This window comes from Dipodomys merriami, unplaced genomic scaffold, assembly GCF_024711535.1.
Source record: "Dipodomys merriami isolate MVZ:Mamm:240054 unplaced genomic scaffold, mDipMer1.0.p SCAF_275, whole genome shotgun sequence".
Classification (NCBI taxonomy): Eukaryota; Metazoa; Chordata; class Mammalia; order Rodentia; family Heteromyidae; genus Dipodomys; species Dipodomys merriami.
The window spans coordinates 140,924-155,887 of record NW_027204215.1 but is presented as its reverse complement, the minus strand read 5'-3'; the positions used below and the strand labels follow the sequence as shown (position 1 = coordinate 155,887).

At 47.3% G+C, this 14,964-nt stretch overlaps 1 protein-coding gene across 2 annotated transcripts in view; it reads left to right on the top strand.

The window, feature by feature from the left end:
• The window catches only part of LOC138837742 (myelin transcription factor 1-like), a 68,185-nt gene that overhangs the window by 16,515 nt on the left and 36,706 nt on the right, over positions 1–14,964 (top strand). For both annotated transcript variants that reach the window (XM_070036682.1, XM_070036681.1), the window contains exons 2-4: positions 6,856–6,956; positions 12,488–12,542; positions 14,681–14,711. In XM_070036682.1, coding sequence (XP_069892783.1) covers positions 12,488–12,542; positions 14,681–14,711 — 86 coding nt within the window. In that variant the 5' untranslated portion in view covers positions 6,856–6,956. The remainder of the gene's footprint in view (positions 1–6,855; positions 6,957–12,487; positions 12,543–14,680; positions 14,712–14,964) is intronic.

Below are 14,964 nucleotides of genomic sequence, written 5' to 3'. Positions count from 1 at the left end.
GATCCCTTGTGTGTTATTGTCTCTATAGGATATGAGAAGTCCAACCTAATGGTTTTAGGCCTTGGCTTAGATCCATAATCCCTTATGAGTTACTGTCTGTATATTATAGGTGGGCCCAAGGTTAATATAAGCAGCAGAAGGGTTACTGCTTTAAAATGCAGTTGTTTTTAACTCTTTATATGTGATACAAAAAGTCCAACATAAAGGTTTTCTACTTGTCCCAGCACATTTATTGAAGAGTATTCTTTAATTAATTAATTAATTTAGTATTGTCTTGGGGCTTGAACTCAGGGACTGTTCCTGAGCTTTTGTACTTAAGGCTAATGCTCTACCACTTGAGCCACAGCTCTACTTCCTGCGTTTTGGTGGTTAATTAGAGATAAGACTCTCAATGATTTTCTTGCTTTGGCTGACTTTAAACCACAATCCTCAGGTCTCAGCCCCCTGAGTAGCTAGGGTTACAGGTGGGAGCCACTGGGGCCTAGCTTGGAAAATATTCTTTCTCATTAAACTATGTGTGTGAAATGACTAAAAAGTAAGTTGACATAACTGTAGAGGTTATTTTCGGGTCCTCAAGTCTGCTCCATTTTTCTCTATCTCCATCCTGCTCCAGTTCCTCATTGCTTTGATTACTGTAATCTTGTGGTAAGTTTTAAACAGAGAAGTGTGAATATTCCAACTCTGTTCTTTTTCAAAATTTCTTTTGCTATTTTTTTTTTTTTTTGGGTCCGGTTGTGGGGCCTGAACTCTGGGCCTGGGGCGCTGTCCCTCAGCTCTTCAGCTCAAGGCTAGCGCTCTACCACTTGAGCCACAGCGCCACTTCCAGCTTTTTTCTTTTTGTTTATGTGGTGCTGAGGAATCGAACCCAGGGCCTCATGCATGCAAGGCAAGCACTCTACCACTGAGCCACCTTCCCAGCCCCTCTTTTGCTATTTTTTTTTGCAAACAAAATAAAACAGCTGGAGAAATCAGAAGTGGTCATATTTTGATGTGATTCAGAAAGCTTTGACAAGACTCAACAGATGAAGAGAGGAAAAACCCAAACCACGTGAAAAGTAGCTTTTGTGGGCAGAGTGGGTTGGAAAAGAGAGGGCTTCTAATATCTAGTGGCCTGGTTGAGCAGGAGGGGCCTGTCTGGGAGACTGGGAGAGGCTGGGAGGGGGATGGCCACAGAGTGCTTGTGGCTGTCACTCAGGCTTGTGATTGAGGACCGACTGGGAGAGAGGGGAGAGAGGTCAGAGTGCCGTGCTTTATCAACATTCCCGTGTCGAGCTGTTGAAAAGTTAAAAAGAATGGTTACATATTAGAGAAATGAAAATGGTACTGATATTCTTGGGGCTCTCTACCAATGTCTAGTGACAGTTGGGTTCAGATGGGAGGTAATTCTCTAATTTTTTGGGGGGGAGCAGGGATGGAGAAGCCTGAGAGGCTGTTTAGTCTTGGTCATGGTGTTTAATGTTGCCTGAGGAGTATGTGTTGGTGGGTTTCAGGGCAGCTGAGAGATGGGCTTTCCTCAGCTTCGTGCTGGGTGGTGGGTGGTGGGGGACACTAGCCTCAGAGGTGGCCTGTGGTCACCTCATTTACTGTCTGACCACGGGCTCCTCCTCCCTGACATTTGTTCTTATTTTAGTGATGTGGAAGGAAGCTTCTGATGCTAAGGTGGGGCCAGCACTGACCACCAGGGTGCTCTAAGCCCAGCATAAAGACACATTGTCTGGTCAGCTGGCTTGGCCAAAGTCACTGTGATCCAGAGAGCACCAGAAGGGATGGTTCCTCGGCAAGGCTGTACGTGTAGGAATAGCCACAGTGCCTGTGTCTTCACCCTGAGGTAGATTGCAGTACTGCTAGAGACCAGCCTGGCTGGTGTTCAGTCTGTTGTCTCTGAGCTCTTCTTGGAAATGCTATTCCTCGGCCTATGCCTGAAGGATAACTAAGCAGGAGGAAATGGGCTCCATCAGCCGGGCTTTCTCAGTTCTGGATTTCCCCTGGCCTGTGTTGGGGCTCTCTGGCCCAGCCCTTCCCATGGCTTGTTCTGGTTGCTCTGCTTAGCTTATCTGCCTACCAGAGTCCAGAACATGGACCCTGGCTGCCACGGTGATGTTGGGGCCAATTCAGCAGGAAGGGCTCAGAGCCAGTGCCACAAGCCTGGCCACGGAGAGCTGTTTCTGAGTGGCTCATACTTGAGACATGCAGGCTCTCTGTTTGTATAGATTTGGATGGACACATTAGAAACTCAAGAGCTCCAAATATGGTCTTATTTTGACCAAAATCTCCTCTGCCAGATTCCTGGTGGAAATTTCTTCCTATGTGTACCCTCAACCACCAAGCAACTTTCCAAACTTTATGAGGGTATTAAGCCTCAGGGCCCAGGTGACTTGTGGAGCAGGTGCACATGAGCTTTGGGGCCCCTTGGCTATACATTGCATGTCCATGGAGCAGGGCAACTCAGAAGGGCTCCACGCTTCTCTGTGGGGTTTCCTCTGGCCTGTGAGTCCTACATGCTGCTTGGAGTGTGGGACTTAGTGTCTTACCAGGAAGGCATGTTTTGCAGAACATCTAGATGGAAGGCTCTTGTCCAGGGTAGAGCGTGTTAAATCTGTGGGGCAGGAACTGGCCACATGTAGGTCTTGGTATAGACTAAAGTGGCCAGCACATTGTACTGGGTGCCTGATGGTGATTCTCCTTGAAAAGGGATGAGCACAACTGTAGTGTGGAGGAGCCAGACCTTTATTCTTGAGGTTCTGAGCTGTGAGTTAGCACTTTGAGTTAACTGCCTGGCCCTGGTGTTGTACAGAAGCTCTTACTCTGGTCTTGCCTTACAACGCTTGCTGGTTTGGTGTCAACAAAGTGATGTCCTTTGGGGGTACGGATGGCCCTAAGGTTCCAGTGCTTTACAGTACACTGAGAAGCCTCCAGCTGACCTGGGGCAGGAGCATAAGTCTCAGTGGTTATAGGTAATTCCACTGCGCTTGTTTCCAGATTCCTGAGATGGTGAGGGTGGAAAAGTAGCAGTATGTTGGTTATCTACCGCCAAACAGAAAACCAGAGGTCCCTTTGTAGACTTAGGAAATTCATGTACCAATATTCTGAGAAGCAGGAGCGGTGTAGAGGAGAAGCCCCAGGAGGGGTGTCTTCTGGGGTACCGGGTATGACAGAGACCTCAGCTCCTTTCCGCTAGCTGTATCCCAATTCCTTAGCAGGGTACAGGTTCCTGGAGCATCTTCTTTCCCAGGATGGACACTCAGAAATGGAGTCCTGAGCACTTCAGGCCTCGGCTGTATCCTAGCCAAGGAGGGCCCGCGGATCCTAGTGTCAAAGGGCAAAGTGAACTCGTGGTAGTGACGAGCACAGTTCTTCCCTGTTCCCCTGGTCTCTTCTGGGCATGTTCTTCCTCCCTCCCTTCCCACGAGTGTGAGGCTGCCATACTTTCCTCCCTGCGTAACATCTTTGTTTTTTTAATCTCATGTGGTTGGCAGCATCTGCCTAGCTGTCCCAGTGTCCTGGGTGTCTAAGCCCGGCTGGAGGCTTGAGGACTCAGCTCTCTGCAGGGCAGGTGTGGCTGTGGGGCGCATCCTACAGCTCATGCCTCATAGTCAAGAGAGAAGGCTGGGGCCTACGCCCAGTGTCACCCTACTATGCTCAAAGGTCAGTAAGGAGAAGACACATAATAGGTGCAGCACTAGGTGCAAAGTCCTATAGATTTAGATTCCTTTGGAGAACTTGAATATGCTGTATCCTAGACAACCACATCTACTTCCTCTGTGTCTTGGCTCCCAAAGGCAGTCAGAACCCTTTAAAGGGATGGAGGCATTTTCAAGTACAGGAAGATGCTATTGCCAAGCCATAGGGCTACCTGGGGCCAGGAGTGATGGAGTTCTAGAGGAAGACAGCGTCTGCGGTCGTGGACCAAAGACACAGGGGAAAGAGAAAAAAATGTTTATGTGTCTGATCTGCCTGTGGCAGAGTCCAAATGCACTTCCAAGGGAAAGCAGAGAGAGAACGCAGTAATATTCACTTCCTGTTCTTACTGTTGGTTACTAATGACCTTCCTTTGAAACTAGCAGTTGTAGAAAGCAGGTTGTCATGGAGACAGGGAATGACGTGAAGGGAATAGGTACACAATGCATTTCTTTGTCATGTCCAGCTGATGCATTCAGCCTTTCCTTAGACATATTAATTTATGTGGGAAATTAAATATTAACTGGAAGCATTGCTCTGGAGAAAGGAGAGCATAGGGAGAGAAAAAAACAATGAAAAAATGACAATGGCATTAGTAGAGCCCAGGGAGGTGCACAGAGGACCCTCATGTAATAGTGATCCAGGGAGGTGCACAGAGGACCCTCATGTAATAGTGATCCAGGGAGGTGCACGGAGGACCCTCATGTAATAGTGATCCAGGGAGGTGCACGGAGGACCCTCATGCAATAGTGATCCAGGGAGGTGCACGGAGGACCCTCATGTAATAGTGATCCAGGGAGGTGCACGGAGGACCCTCATGCAATAGTGATCCCAGAGCGATGCACAGAGGACCCTCATGTAATAGTGATCCAGGGAGGTGCACAGAGGACCCTCATGTAATAGTGATCCAGGGAGGTGCACGGAGGACCCTAATGTAATAGTGATCCAGGGAGGTGCACAGAGTACCCTCATATAATAGTGATCCAGGGAGGTGCACGGAGGACCCTCATGTAATAGTGATCCAGGGAGGTGCACAGAGTACCCTCATGTAATAGTGATCCCAGGGAGGTGCACGGAGGACCCTCATGTAATAGTGATCCAGGGAGGTGCACAGAGGACCCTCATGTAGTAGTGATCCAGGGAGGTGCACGGAGGACCCTCATGTAATAGTGATCCAGGGAGGTGCACAGAGGACCCTCATGTAGTAGTGATCCAGGGAGGTGCACAGAGGACCCTCATGTAGTAGTGATCCAGGGAGGTGCACGGAGGACCCTCATGTAATAGTGATCCAGGGAGGTGCACGGAGGACCCTCATGCAATAGTGATCCCAGAGCGATGCACAGAGGACCCTCATGTAATAGTGATCCAGGGAGGTGCACAGAGGACCCTCATGTAATAGTGATCCAGGGAGGTGCACGGAGGACCCTCATGTAATAGTGATCCAGGGAGGTGCACGGAGGACCCTCATGTAATAGTGATCCAGGGAGGTGCACAGAGTACCCTCATATAATAGTGATCCAGGGAGGTGCACGGAGGACCCTCATGCAATAGTGATCCAGGGAGGTGCACGGAGGACCCTCATGTAATAGTGATCCAGGGAGGTGCACGGAGGACCCTCATGCAATAGTGATCCCAGAGCGATGCACAGAGGACCCTCATGTAGTAGTGATCCAGGGAGGTGCACAGAGGACCCTCATGTAATAGTGATCCAGGGAGGTGCACGGAGGACCCTCATGTAATAGTGATCCAGGGAGGTGCACGGAGGACCCTCATGTAATAGTGATCCAGGGAGGTGCACGGAGGACCCTCATGTAATAGTGATCCAGGGAGGTGCACGGAGGACCCTCATGTAATAGTGATCCAGGGAGGTGCACGGAGGACCCTCATGTAATAGTGATCCCAGGGAGGTGCACAGAGGACCCTCATGTAATAGTGATCCAGGGAGGTGCACGGAGGACCCTCATGTAATAGTGATCCAGGGAGGTGCACGGAGGACCCTCATGCAATCTTGTGAGAGGCAGAGTATCAGCAGAGTTGCTTTGGGGTCTCCGGGTGAACTTGACTTTCCTCAATCAATGGGCTCCAAAGAAGCTGAGTGAAACAATGTGCTTTTCTTTTTCTTATTCCTCCTTCCCCTCTTATCTTTTAAAAACAAAACAAAACAAAGTAGTCTTTCTATGTTGCTTAGCTCAATTATCTTTGAATTTATTCCTCCTCAGCTTCCTTGGTGCTGGGATTACAGACCTGTATCACCATGTCTCCCTTCCTTCCTTCCTTCCTTCGTTCCTTCGTTCCTTCGTTCCTTCCTTCCTTCCCTCCCTCCCTCCCTCCCTTCTTCCTTTCTTCCTTCCTTTCTTCTATCTCTCTTTCCCTTTCCTCTCTCTCCTTCCACCCCTTCCTCTCTCCTCTCCTTCCATCCTTTTCTTCCTCTCCCTTCCTCTCTCCTTTCCCTCCCTCTCCCTCTCCCTCTGTCTGTCTCTCCTTCAGTTCTTTCTTTCTTTTGCTATTTCTTCTTTTTCTCTTTTTTCTTTTCTTCTTTCTCCCTCCCTCCTTCCCTTTCTCTCTCTTTCTCTCTCTCTCTTTCTCTCTCTCCTTCTCTCTCTTTCTTTCTTTCTTTCTTTCTTTCTTTCTCTCTTTCTCTCTCCCTCCCTCCCTCCCTCCCTCCCTCCCTCCCACCCTCCCTTCCTTCTTTCCTTCCTTCCTTCCTTCCTTCAAGTGGATCTAGGCTGTATGTTCCTTTGGGTGCAATAGGGATGCAAGGATGTATTTGTAACAATAATTTACTCATCAGTCAGCCAATTTTCAAGTCTAAGTATAGGTTTTTTTTGTTTTTTTGTTTTTTTAAAGGAGATTTGCACTTCACTTGTCCCGGTGTCTTTGGTTGAAACACTGTGTTTGTAGATGTCACAGTCCTCTGACGTGTGTTCTATAAAGTCACTGCCAGAGTTGGGGTGACTGTGCACACACAGCCTTTGTTTCTAAAGCAGAGGAATTTCCTCTGAGCCTTGGATCCAGTATAAAGGCCATAACCTCGTCTGTTTTCCTGGTAGATTCTGAAAATGAGAGATTAGATAAACACTGGTAAAAATACCCCAAGTTCCTTTCTGTTCCTGAGCATACCTGGTTAACACTTGTCAGGCTCTCCTTTTCTGATCCTGTATCTTTTAAACTCTTCAGAAAATGAATTCCGGGGCAAACTGCTGACCCAGAGGTGGACACACGGAGACAAGGCCAGCAGTTGTACGACCTCAAGAAATCTCCTGGACCAACACAGCAAGGTGAAATCTTCACCCCACGTGCTGCCTATGCCAACTCTTCATCGTTCTAGGCATGAGCACAGAGAGTATGGTCATCATCAGAGCCTGGGCAGGGCGAAGGGGAAGTGGGGACTACTAAAATTAGAGGGTCAAAAGAGCAGAGTGAAACTCACCTGTGACAGTACAGTCGCACTTTTCAGCCATTCCCTTCCTTGAATTGTGCTCATACATGTGTCCTGTGGCATACCTCAATACCTGTCTTTTTCTTCCTGCCTTGGCCCAGAATACAGGTCTGGTATGGACTCTCCTACAGGAACTGATGAATTTATTTTCGTCTTCCTAAGTACAGCTCACGTGCAGCCCCTTCTCGAGCTCTGATGCTGACCTCTCAACCTTTATGTTTAGGCTCTTCAGGAAAGGTCCAGCCACCATCCAGCACGGCAACCCAGGTGGGGGTGGCACAGTTGCAGACAGTAATCCTACACTTTGAGAACACACACACGCGCACACACACACACAATTTGTGTGCCAGTTTTGGGGTTTCTGAGCCTTTGTGTTTAAGGTCAGCACTCCACCACGTGAACCATAGCTCCACTTCCTGCTTATTTTTTTGGTAGTTAATCGGAGATAAGAGTTTCATGGGTGTGTCAGCCCAGGCTGGCTTTGAACTGCAATCCTCACCTCTCAGCCTCCTGAGTAGCTAGGATGGCAGGCGTGAGAACCAGTACCCAACTATGAACTACATCGAAAGTGCTTGCATTTTACTATGCTTACGGGTGAGTGTGGTGATGAAGATGTGCATCGTCACGGGCCCACTGTGGTTGTCTTGCTACCCCACTCACCTTGGTTCTGGTGGGCGATCAGTGTTTTAGGTGAGCTTTAGGCATCAAGAGTACTGAGATTGCCTTTATTCAGAATTCTGGTATTTTTGTCTATTATGGATTTGATTACATTATTGTTGATGTTTTAAAATGTTACATTTAAATAATATTCATCTTGATTATTGACTTTTTGGCCTCACTCCCCTCACCCTACCCTAGCCTGCGGGGTTCTGAGTGGCATTGACCGTGCTTGGAACCTGATCTGAGGCCAGGATCTGGGCAGAGCATCATGTGGTTGCCTAGCACCCTGCAGGATCGTGGGGGCTGTCAGAAGAGGAGGGTGATGAGGGAAAACACAGGCGTGGAAAGCAGTCCTTGAAACCTTTTCTGATCTGGAAGAATGAAACCTTTGGTCCTTAAATCTGACAATAGTCAGTGAATGACAGAATTACGTATCAGAGAAGAAGGTCAATGACCTAGCGTTCAATCAGAACTTCTTGCCCCGTGGGAGCATCCGCTCAGAACAACTAGACAGAGGGGCCTGCAGGGGAGGGACATGTCACTGGCCACCCATGTGATATGGCTGGGTGCCTGTCGTCCTAGGAATCGTGAAGATTGTGAGTTCCAAGCCTTCTCCCAGCCACCCACCAACCCACCTCTCTCTAGCTCCCCCACATACCAGCCTCTGCACGGAGGGCCAGAGTCAGGGAATCTAGTTCTTTGGGAAGCTGAGTTCACGAATTTTAAAGACTAAAACGCAAATTGTTGGTTTTGGCTGAGTAGTGTTCTGAGTATATTCTTCAGACAACTGACAGAATTAAGAGAAATCTGCAGATTTTAAGGCTGTTTGCTGCATTTATTTTTCTTTTGGCACCTGAATTTGCAAAGGTCCAACTGAAGAAACTCTGTGTTAGCAAGGACACTATGCAGATGTGTCTGAAGAGGATCTGGTTATTGTGAGAGTCTGTATTTGTTTGAAAAGAGCTTACATGATTGGGCTAACACACACACACACACACACACACACACACACACACACACACACACACACACACACACACACACACACACACACACACACACACAGTAGAACCAAACAAAAACACTCTTGAGTGAGATTGTTTGTACAGTACCAATAAAGAAAGTTGAGTGGATGGATGGAGAGATAATTCTCTAATAGATGGGACAAAGCACAGAGGTTTTTGCATTTGTGAATTTTTTCCCTCACAGTTTCCTACGGAAGATGCAACTATTGGAAAAACTAACACTGTGAGATGTGCTCAGGTGGCAATTTGAAATTGGTGTTAGAGAAGATATGACCTTTTTTCCTTTTTGCTGTATTACTGATTGAACGTAGGGCCTCTTGCTTACTGGGAAAGGGATCTGCCAGTTTCAGATGTTGCTTTTGAGGACATTGCTGGCTCCACAGTGATTGGCTTGGCCGCTTTAGGATGTGAGCTTAGTTTATCTCCACAAAGAAGCCCCTTCACCTTTAAGGTGAAATGTCATCGAGATTTTTGTACCAAATAGTGCCTGCATTTGTGCTTTGAACAAATAACCATCCTTCATACCCTGAGTCCTGGGGCTTGATCTCAGGGCCTGGGCGCTGTTCCTGAGCTTCTTTTGGCTCAAGGCTATTAGAGCCCATAGCTCTACTTCAAGCTTTTTAGTAATTTATTGGAGATAAGAATCTCACAGGCTTGTTGGTGGCTCACACCTGTGATCCTAGCTACTCAGGAGCTGGAGATCTGAGGTTTGCCATTTGAAACCAGCCCAGGCAGAAAAGTTCATGAGATTCTTACCTCTAATAAACTACTCAGAAAAAGCTGAAGTCACACTGTGGCTCGAATGATAGAATGATAGCCTTGAGTGCCAAGAGGCTCAGGGGCAGTGCCTAGGCCCTGAGGTCAAGCCCCAGGACTGGGGGAAAAAAAGTCTCACAGACTTTCCAGCCTGGGCTGGCTTAGAACTATGATCATCAGATCCCAACCTCCCGAGTACCTAGAATTACACCTTGAGTCACTGGCACCCAGCTGCCAAGGTACAATTTTTTTTCCTCCAAATTGTTATTATAAAGGTGATGTGTAGAGAGGTTACTGTTTCATAAATTAGGTAATGAGCACATTTCTTTTGGACAATGTGAGCCCTTCTTTCACTTTTTCCAAGTTTTTGCCTTCTGTCCTGCCCACAAGTTGTATAGTTAGCTTTTTTTTTTTTGTCAATTGTGAGGCTTGAACTCAAGGCCTGGGCACTGTCCCTGAGTGTTATCACTTAAAGGTAGTGCCTACTACTTAGAGCCACAGCACCACTTCCAGTTTTCTGGGGGCTGATTGGAGATAAGAGTCTCATGGACTTTCCTGCCTGGACTGGCTTTGAACCACAATCCTCAGATCTCAGTCTCCTGAGTAGCTAGGATTACAGGTGTGAGCCACCAGTGCCTGGCTAGTTGGCACTCTTTAACTTAGCAGAATTGCTTGCCAATTTCCTTGGGAAAAATGATAGGAAAAAAATGAAGGAGAGGAAGAGAAAGCTATAGATTTCATTTCAACTCAGTACAAGCTTGAGGCAAACCAGATGTACCAGTTCTGTTGTGCAAGTTACATGGGCACTGCACACACGCTCAATGCTGTTGATATCTAAAGGCTCAGAAGTGCCTCATAAAGTGACCCCTACTCCTCTCTTCACTTTAAATATGAGCCATTGGTTTGTGGGGGAACCCCTACTTTAAAAAGCATAGTAATTGTTTTTTGTTTGTTGGTTTGTTTTTTTGGTTGTGGGGCTTGAACTCTGAGCCTGGGCGCTGTCCCTCAGCTCTTCAGCTCAAGGCTAGTGCTCTACCACTTGAGCTACTGTACCACTTCTGGTTTTCTGAGTGGTTTATTGGAGATTAGTCTCACAGACTTTCCTGCCTGTGCTGGCTTTGAACTGTGATCCTCAGTTCTCAGCTTCCTGAGTAGCTGGGATTATAGTTGTGACCACCAGTGCCCAGCAATTGTCTTCTGCTTTATGCTTTTGTAGTAAATGCATAGCTTATAGCACTGATCTACAGTCTAGAGTGGACAGGTTGCATACATTACTCAGATTTTGTTTTTCCTTCCTTAACAAGTCACATAAATCATTGTATGTTATGCTAATGTATGAGGAAAGCTCACTTTACGAATTTCACCTATCTAGAGGAATTCCGTTTTCTTTCTTCCCAGGTGTTAACATATAGGTTTGCCTCTTGTTGGCTTTTAGGACTAAAGTTTCTTTGAGATGGGGGCTTCTGGGCCCCGCTCTTGCTCTCCTTCCTTCTGTTACTTCTGCCACTTCCATGCTTTCCCGTTGCCAGCCTTCCACATGGACCCCTGGGTGTTAAGGTCAATGATCTGCCCCAGGTGTGGATTTGTCTCACTTCCGACCTGATCACAGGGATACATGGTGAATCCCAGGCCAGCCAGTCTTCTCCAGGTGCCCACCAGGCCCTCAGACACCCTTGGAGATTCTTCAGGCTCCTACACAGGGCACTAAGATTTTCTGCGTCTCCAAACTTATCATAGAGACACAGCTAGGGTTCTGTGTGATGAGCCATAGTGCTTGGGTGCCCTCATTCTCAAGCATGTCTCCTGGGGGTTTTCCCCTGCCTTCTTGAAGGACCCTGTGTGGGCAGCATCTGCATGGAAGCCTCTTGGGTTTAGTGAGAACAGAAATGTGCAGTCTTTAATGGGTTTGGGCAGGGTAGCCGGACAGGCCAGTGAGACCTTACCTGGGAAGCCAGAGAACATATGAGCCAAGACTTCCCGTTACCCTGGTAGGTTAGGGCAGGGTCTGGGGAAAGCCAAGCTTGGGCCGTGCTGGTCCGACCCAGCCCCATCCTTGGCAGCTGAATTTGTGGCAGACAACCTGCCCTGTGCCTCAGTATCCCCTCGCCAGTTGAACAGTGCTGTGCCAAGGGCCCCCTGCGGTTATAAAACACTCTCTGAGTGAGCAGGGCAGGTCCTGCGCTTTGACTTGGTGCATGTGTCACGCACACACAAACACATGTACGCGTCAAGCTTGAGCTGTGGGCCTTGGCACTCTCGCTTGGCTTTTCTGTTCAAGGCTGACACTCTGCCACTTGAGCCACACTTTGACTTCAGCTTTTTGCTGATTAAGGAGAGAGGAGAGTCTCAGTACGTTTTCTGTTTGTTCTGACTTTGGATTCAAATCCTCAGAGCTCACCCTCCTGAATAGCTAGCATTTATTTATTTATTTACTTATTTATTCTGTCGGTCATGGGCCTGAACTCTGGGCCTGGGTGCTGTCCTTAAGCTCTTGAGCTCAAGGTGAGCGCTCTACCACTTGAGCCACAGCACCACTTCCTGTTTTCTGGTGGCTTATTGGAGATAAGAGTTTCACGGCTTTTCCTACCTGGGCTGGCTTTGAACCGCAATCCTCAGATCTCAACCTCCTGAGTAGGCGTGAGCTGCCGGTGCCCAGCTATGAATAGCTAGCATCGTGGCATGAATCACTGGTGCCCAACTGTGCTTTGGCTTTTGTGGGCAAATATGAAGTTGAGGCAGCTTAGGGCTGAGAGACAGGCATGGAGCACAGTGTTCTCTTCTGGGCAACCCCTCCCATACCCTGTCCAACCTGCTGCTCCTGGTCCACCTTTGCTGTTCTGGGTCACCATTTTACCTTCACTGTCAAAGCTTTGGCCAGATGTCCTGACTTGGATTTCTTGTTAACATATAAGTTGTTGTTTGCCTGCAGATGAGCTTAGAAAGTGATGACAAGAGAGCCCGCACACGGTCAAAGGCCCTCCGAGGTAAGTGCTGTCTGGTCTGGCGTGAGTCCCTGTCTTACTAGCTGCTTTGTCTGGAGCTGTCAATGCCAATCTGCTCAGTGGTTCTCAAGAGAAAACACCCATCACAAATGCAGTTCTTTGGTAGCCCTTGCTAGTGGAGCACCTGGAGCCCTCAGGACTCCTCACCCTTTTCATCCTTAGTTCAGAATCTAAGAAGCTTTTTTTTTTTTTTTTTTACATTTTTTATTGTGATTACATAAATGTTTACAAATTTCACAGTATTGTGAGATAGTGATACTTAGTTAAAGACACAAATACATTCTAACCTTCCTGGGGAAAATTGTCTTTATTGGGGTCTGTAAAGTTTGTAAATTCTATGAGCTTTGACACTTATTTCTTCCACATCAGGTGCTTAGTGTCAGCTGTTCCTCTTTCCCGCTCATTCCCTCCCTCCCATCGCTGCCATTGAGTTGCTTGGTTCACTTTCATCAGTGACCAGTGCAGCTGATGGGTCCCGCTATTGTATGTTTTCCCGTTTCCCTCTGATTCTATGTCTTCTTCCTAGTTTCCCTCTCATGTGCATATATATATATGTATATATGTATATCTATCTATCTATCTATCTATCATATATGTGGTCAACAGCATGGGGTCACTTAGTAATGATATGACCAGATGAGTGGAGCCTTTGTTTCTTGAGTCTTGTTTACTTTGTCGTATCTCCTTATGTTTTAGACTTAACATCCACTTATTGGGGAGACCAGACCATGTGCTGTTTGTCTCTTTGCTCTTGGCGTACCTCACTCAACATGTTTTCTTCTAGTTCCATCCATTTCCCTTTGAATGCCATTATTTTGTCCTTTCTAATGGCTGCATAATATTCCATTGTATATAGGTAGCACAATTTTTGGATCCGTTGATCTATAGGGGGCATCTGGATTGTTTCCGTAGCCACTAGCCCTTTCCCTCCCAGAGATTAGTACTGGTTATGGTGAGGACTGGAAGTTTGTTGCACAGAACGGAGCAGGGGTTCTAGTTACTGAGCTTCAACCCCTTGGCTGTCTCCATTCCCTCACAGCTGCAGGGGCATCCTGTCACGCCCCATAGTGTCAGAAGCTATGAGTATCTGCGGGACTGCCTGCCCTGGTAGGACCTCTGCATATCTTTGCAATCAGTGCCCGTCATGTGGACTGGCGCGGGCACGTCTCTCCTCATCTCTAGCTGGATCTGATGGGTCATGTCTCCTGCCAAAAGCTGATATTATCTACAATTAGAGAAAGAGATAGCACCCTGGGCCTTATGGGCTCAGAGATCAGGTCCACTCTGCAAGTCCTTCAGGGGTAGGTTTAGAGCAAGCATGTGGCTGAGGAGACAGTTCTTTTTTAATATTGTTACTGTAGAGTTGATATACAGAGAGGTTACACTTACACGCATTAGGTAATGAGTAATGAGTGTAATTCTTTCTGAATCATGTCTCCCCTTCTGTCTCCCTCTCCTGTTCCCACCCATAAGATATCCAGTTCATTTTCCAGGTAGTGACTAGTATCACTGTTGTAGCTGTTCATCCTTGTCCCACGCTTTGTGTGCCCTTCCTTACGCTCCCAAATACAAACTAACAAACAAGACAAAAGGAAAAGAAAACAAAAACAGCACCAAAGGTGACTAAAGAAAGTCTCTTGTTTCCTTTTCTTGGACTTTATTTCATAGAATAGTATTTTATGTGATCGTTGGTACATAGCTACTGAGCCTTTGTCCTCCACTCCTATGCATCGCTGCCTTTGCCAATGATACTGTATCTTTTGTAAGGAAATGGAAAGACTTGAAAAAATTATATGAAGTGAAGTAAGCCAGAGCCAAAGAAACATAGGCTGCATGCTTTTCCTTCATTTGTGGCAACTAGAAATGCCTATACATCTACAAGTAAACACGCTGCGTGACTAAAATAAACAACGCTGGATCTGATACATTATAGAGGACCCTAGTCACGAACACCCAGACTTAAGAGCACCTTCCTGGAGGTTAGCAAAGGGTGGCACCAGAGGAGCAATTCAGAGCTCAGAGGCTCCCCACCCCCATCCCTGGCAAGCTCTTAGTTGTTTTCTTTGGTTTCTAAAATTCTAATTCCTACGTGTGTTTCCTGTTTCTTTTTCCCTACTCAGGACCCCCGGAGACTACGAGTGCAGATCTCAGGTGAGAAGTTCTCCTGCTCCACTGGCAACCACCACCCATTTTCCTATGACCTTGAAGATGTCATCAGTGTTCCCTGAGGGTCCTTTCTTTCTGGGGGTGGACTGCCTCTCTGTGTACCATATCCCAGGTATTCTTCTTTAGCTCTGAATGGCCCCGTTAAAGGCGTCCCATCCTCGCGTCAGTGACCGAAGCTCTGGTCACCACCAAGGATCTGGTCTGTCACCAAGGTCCCTAAAACCAGAGGTGAGGTGCT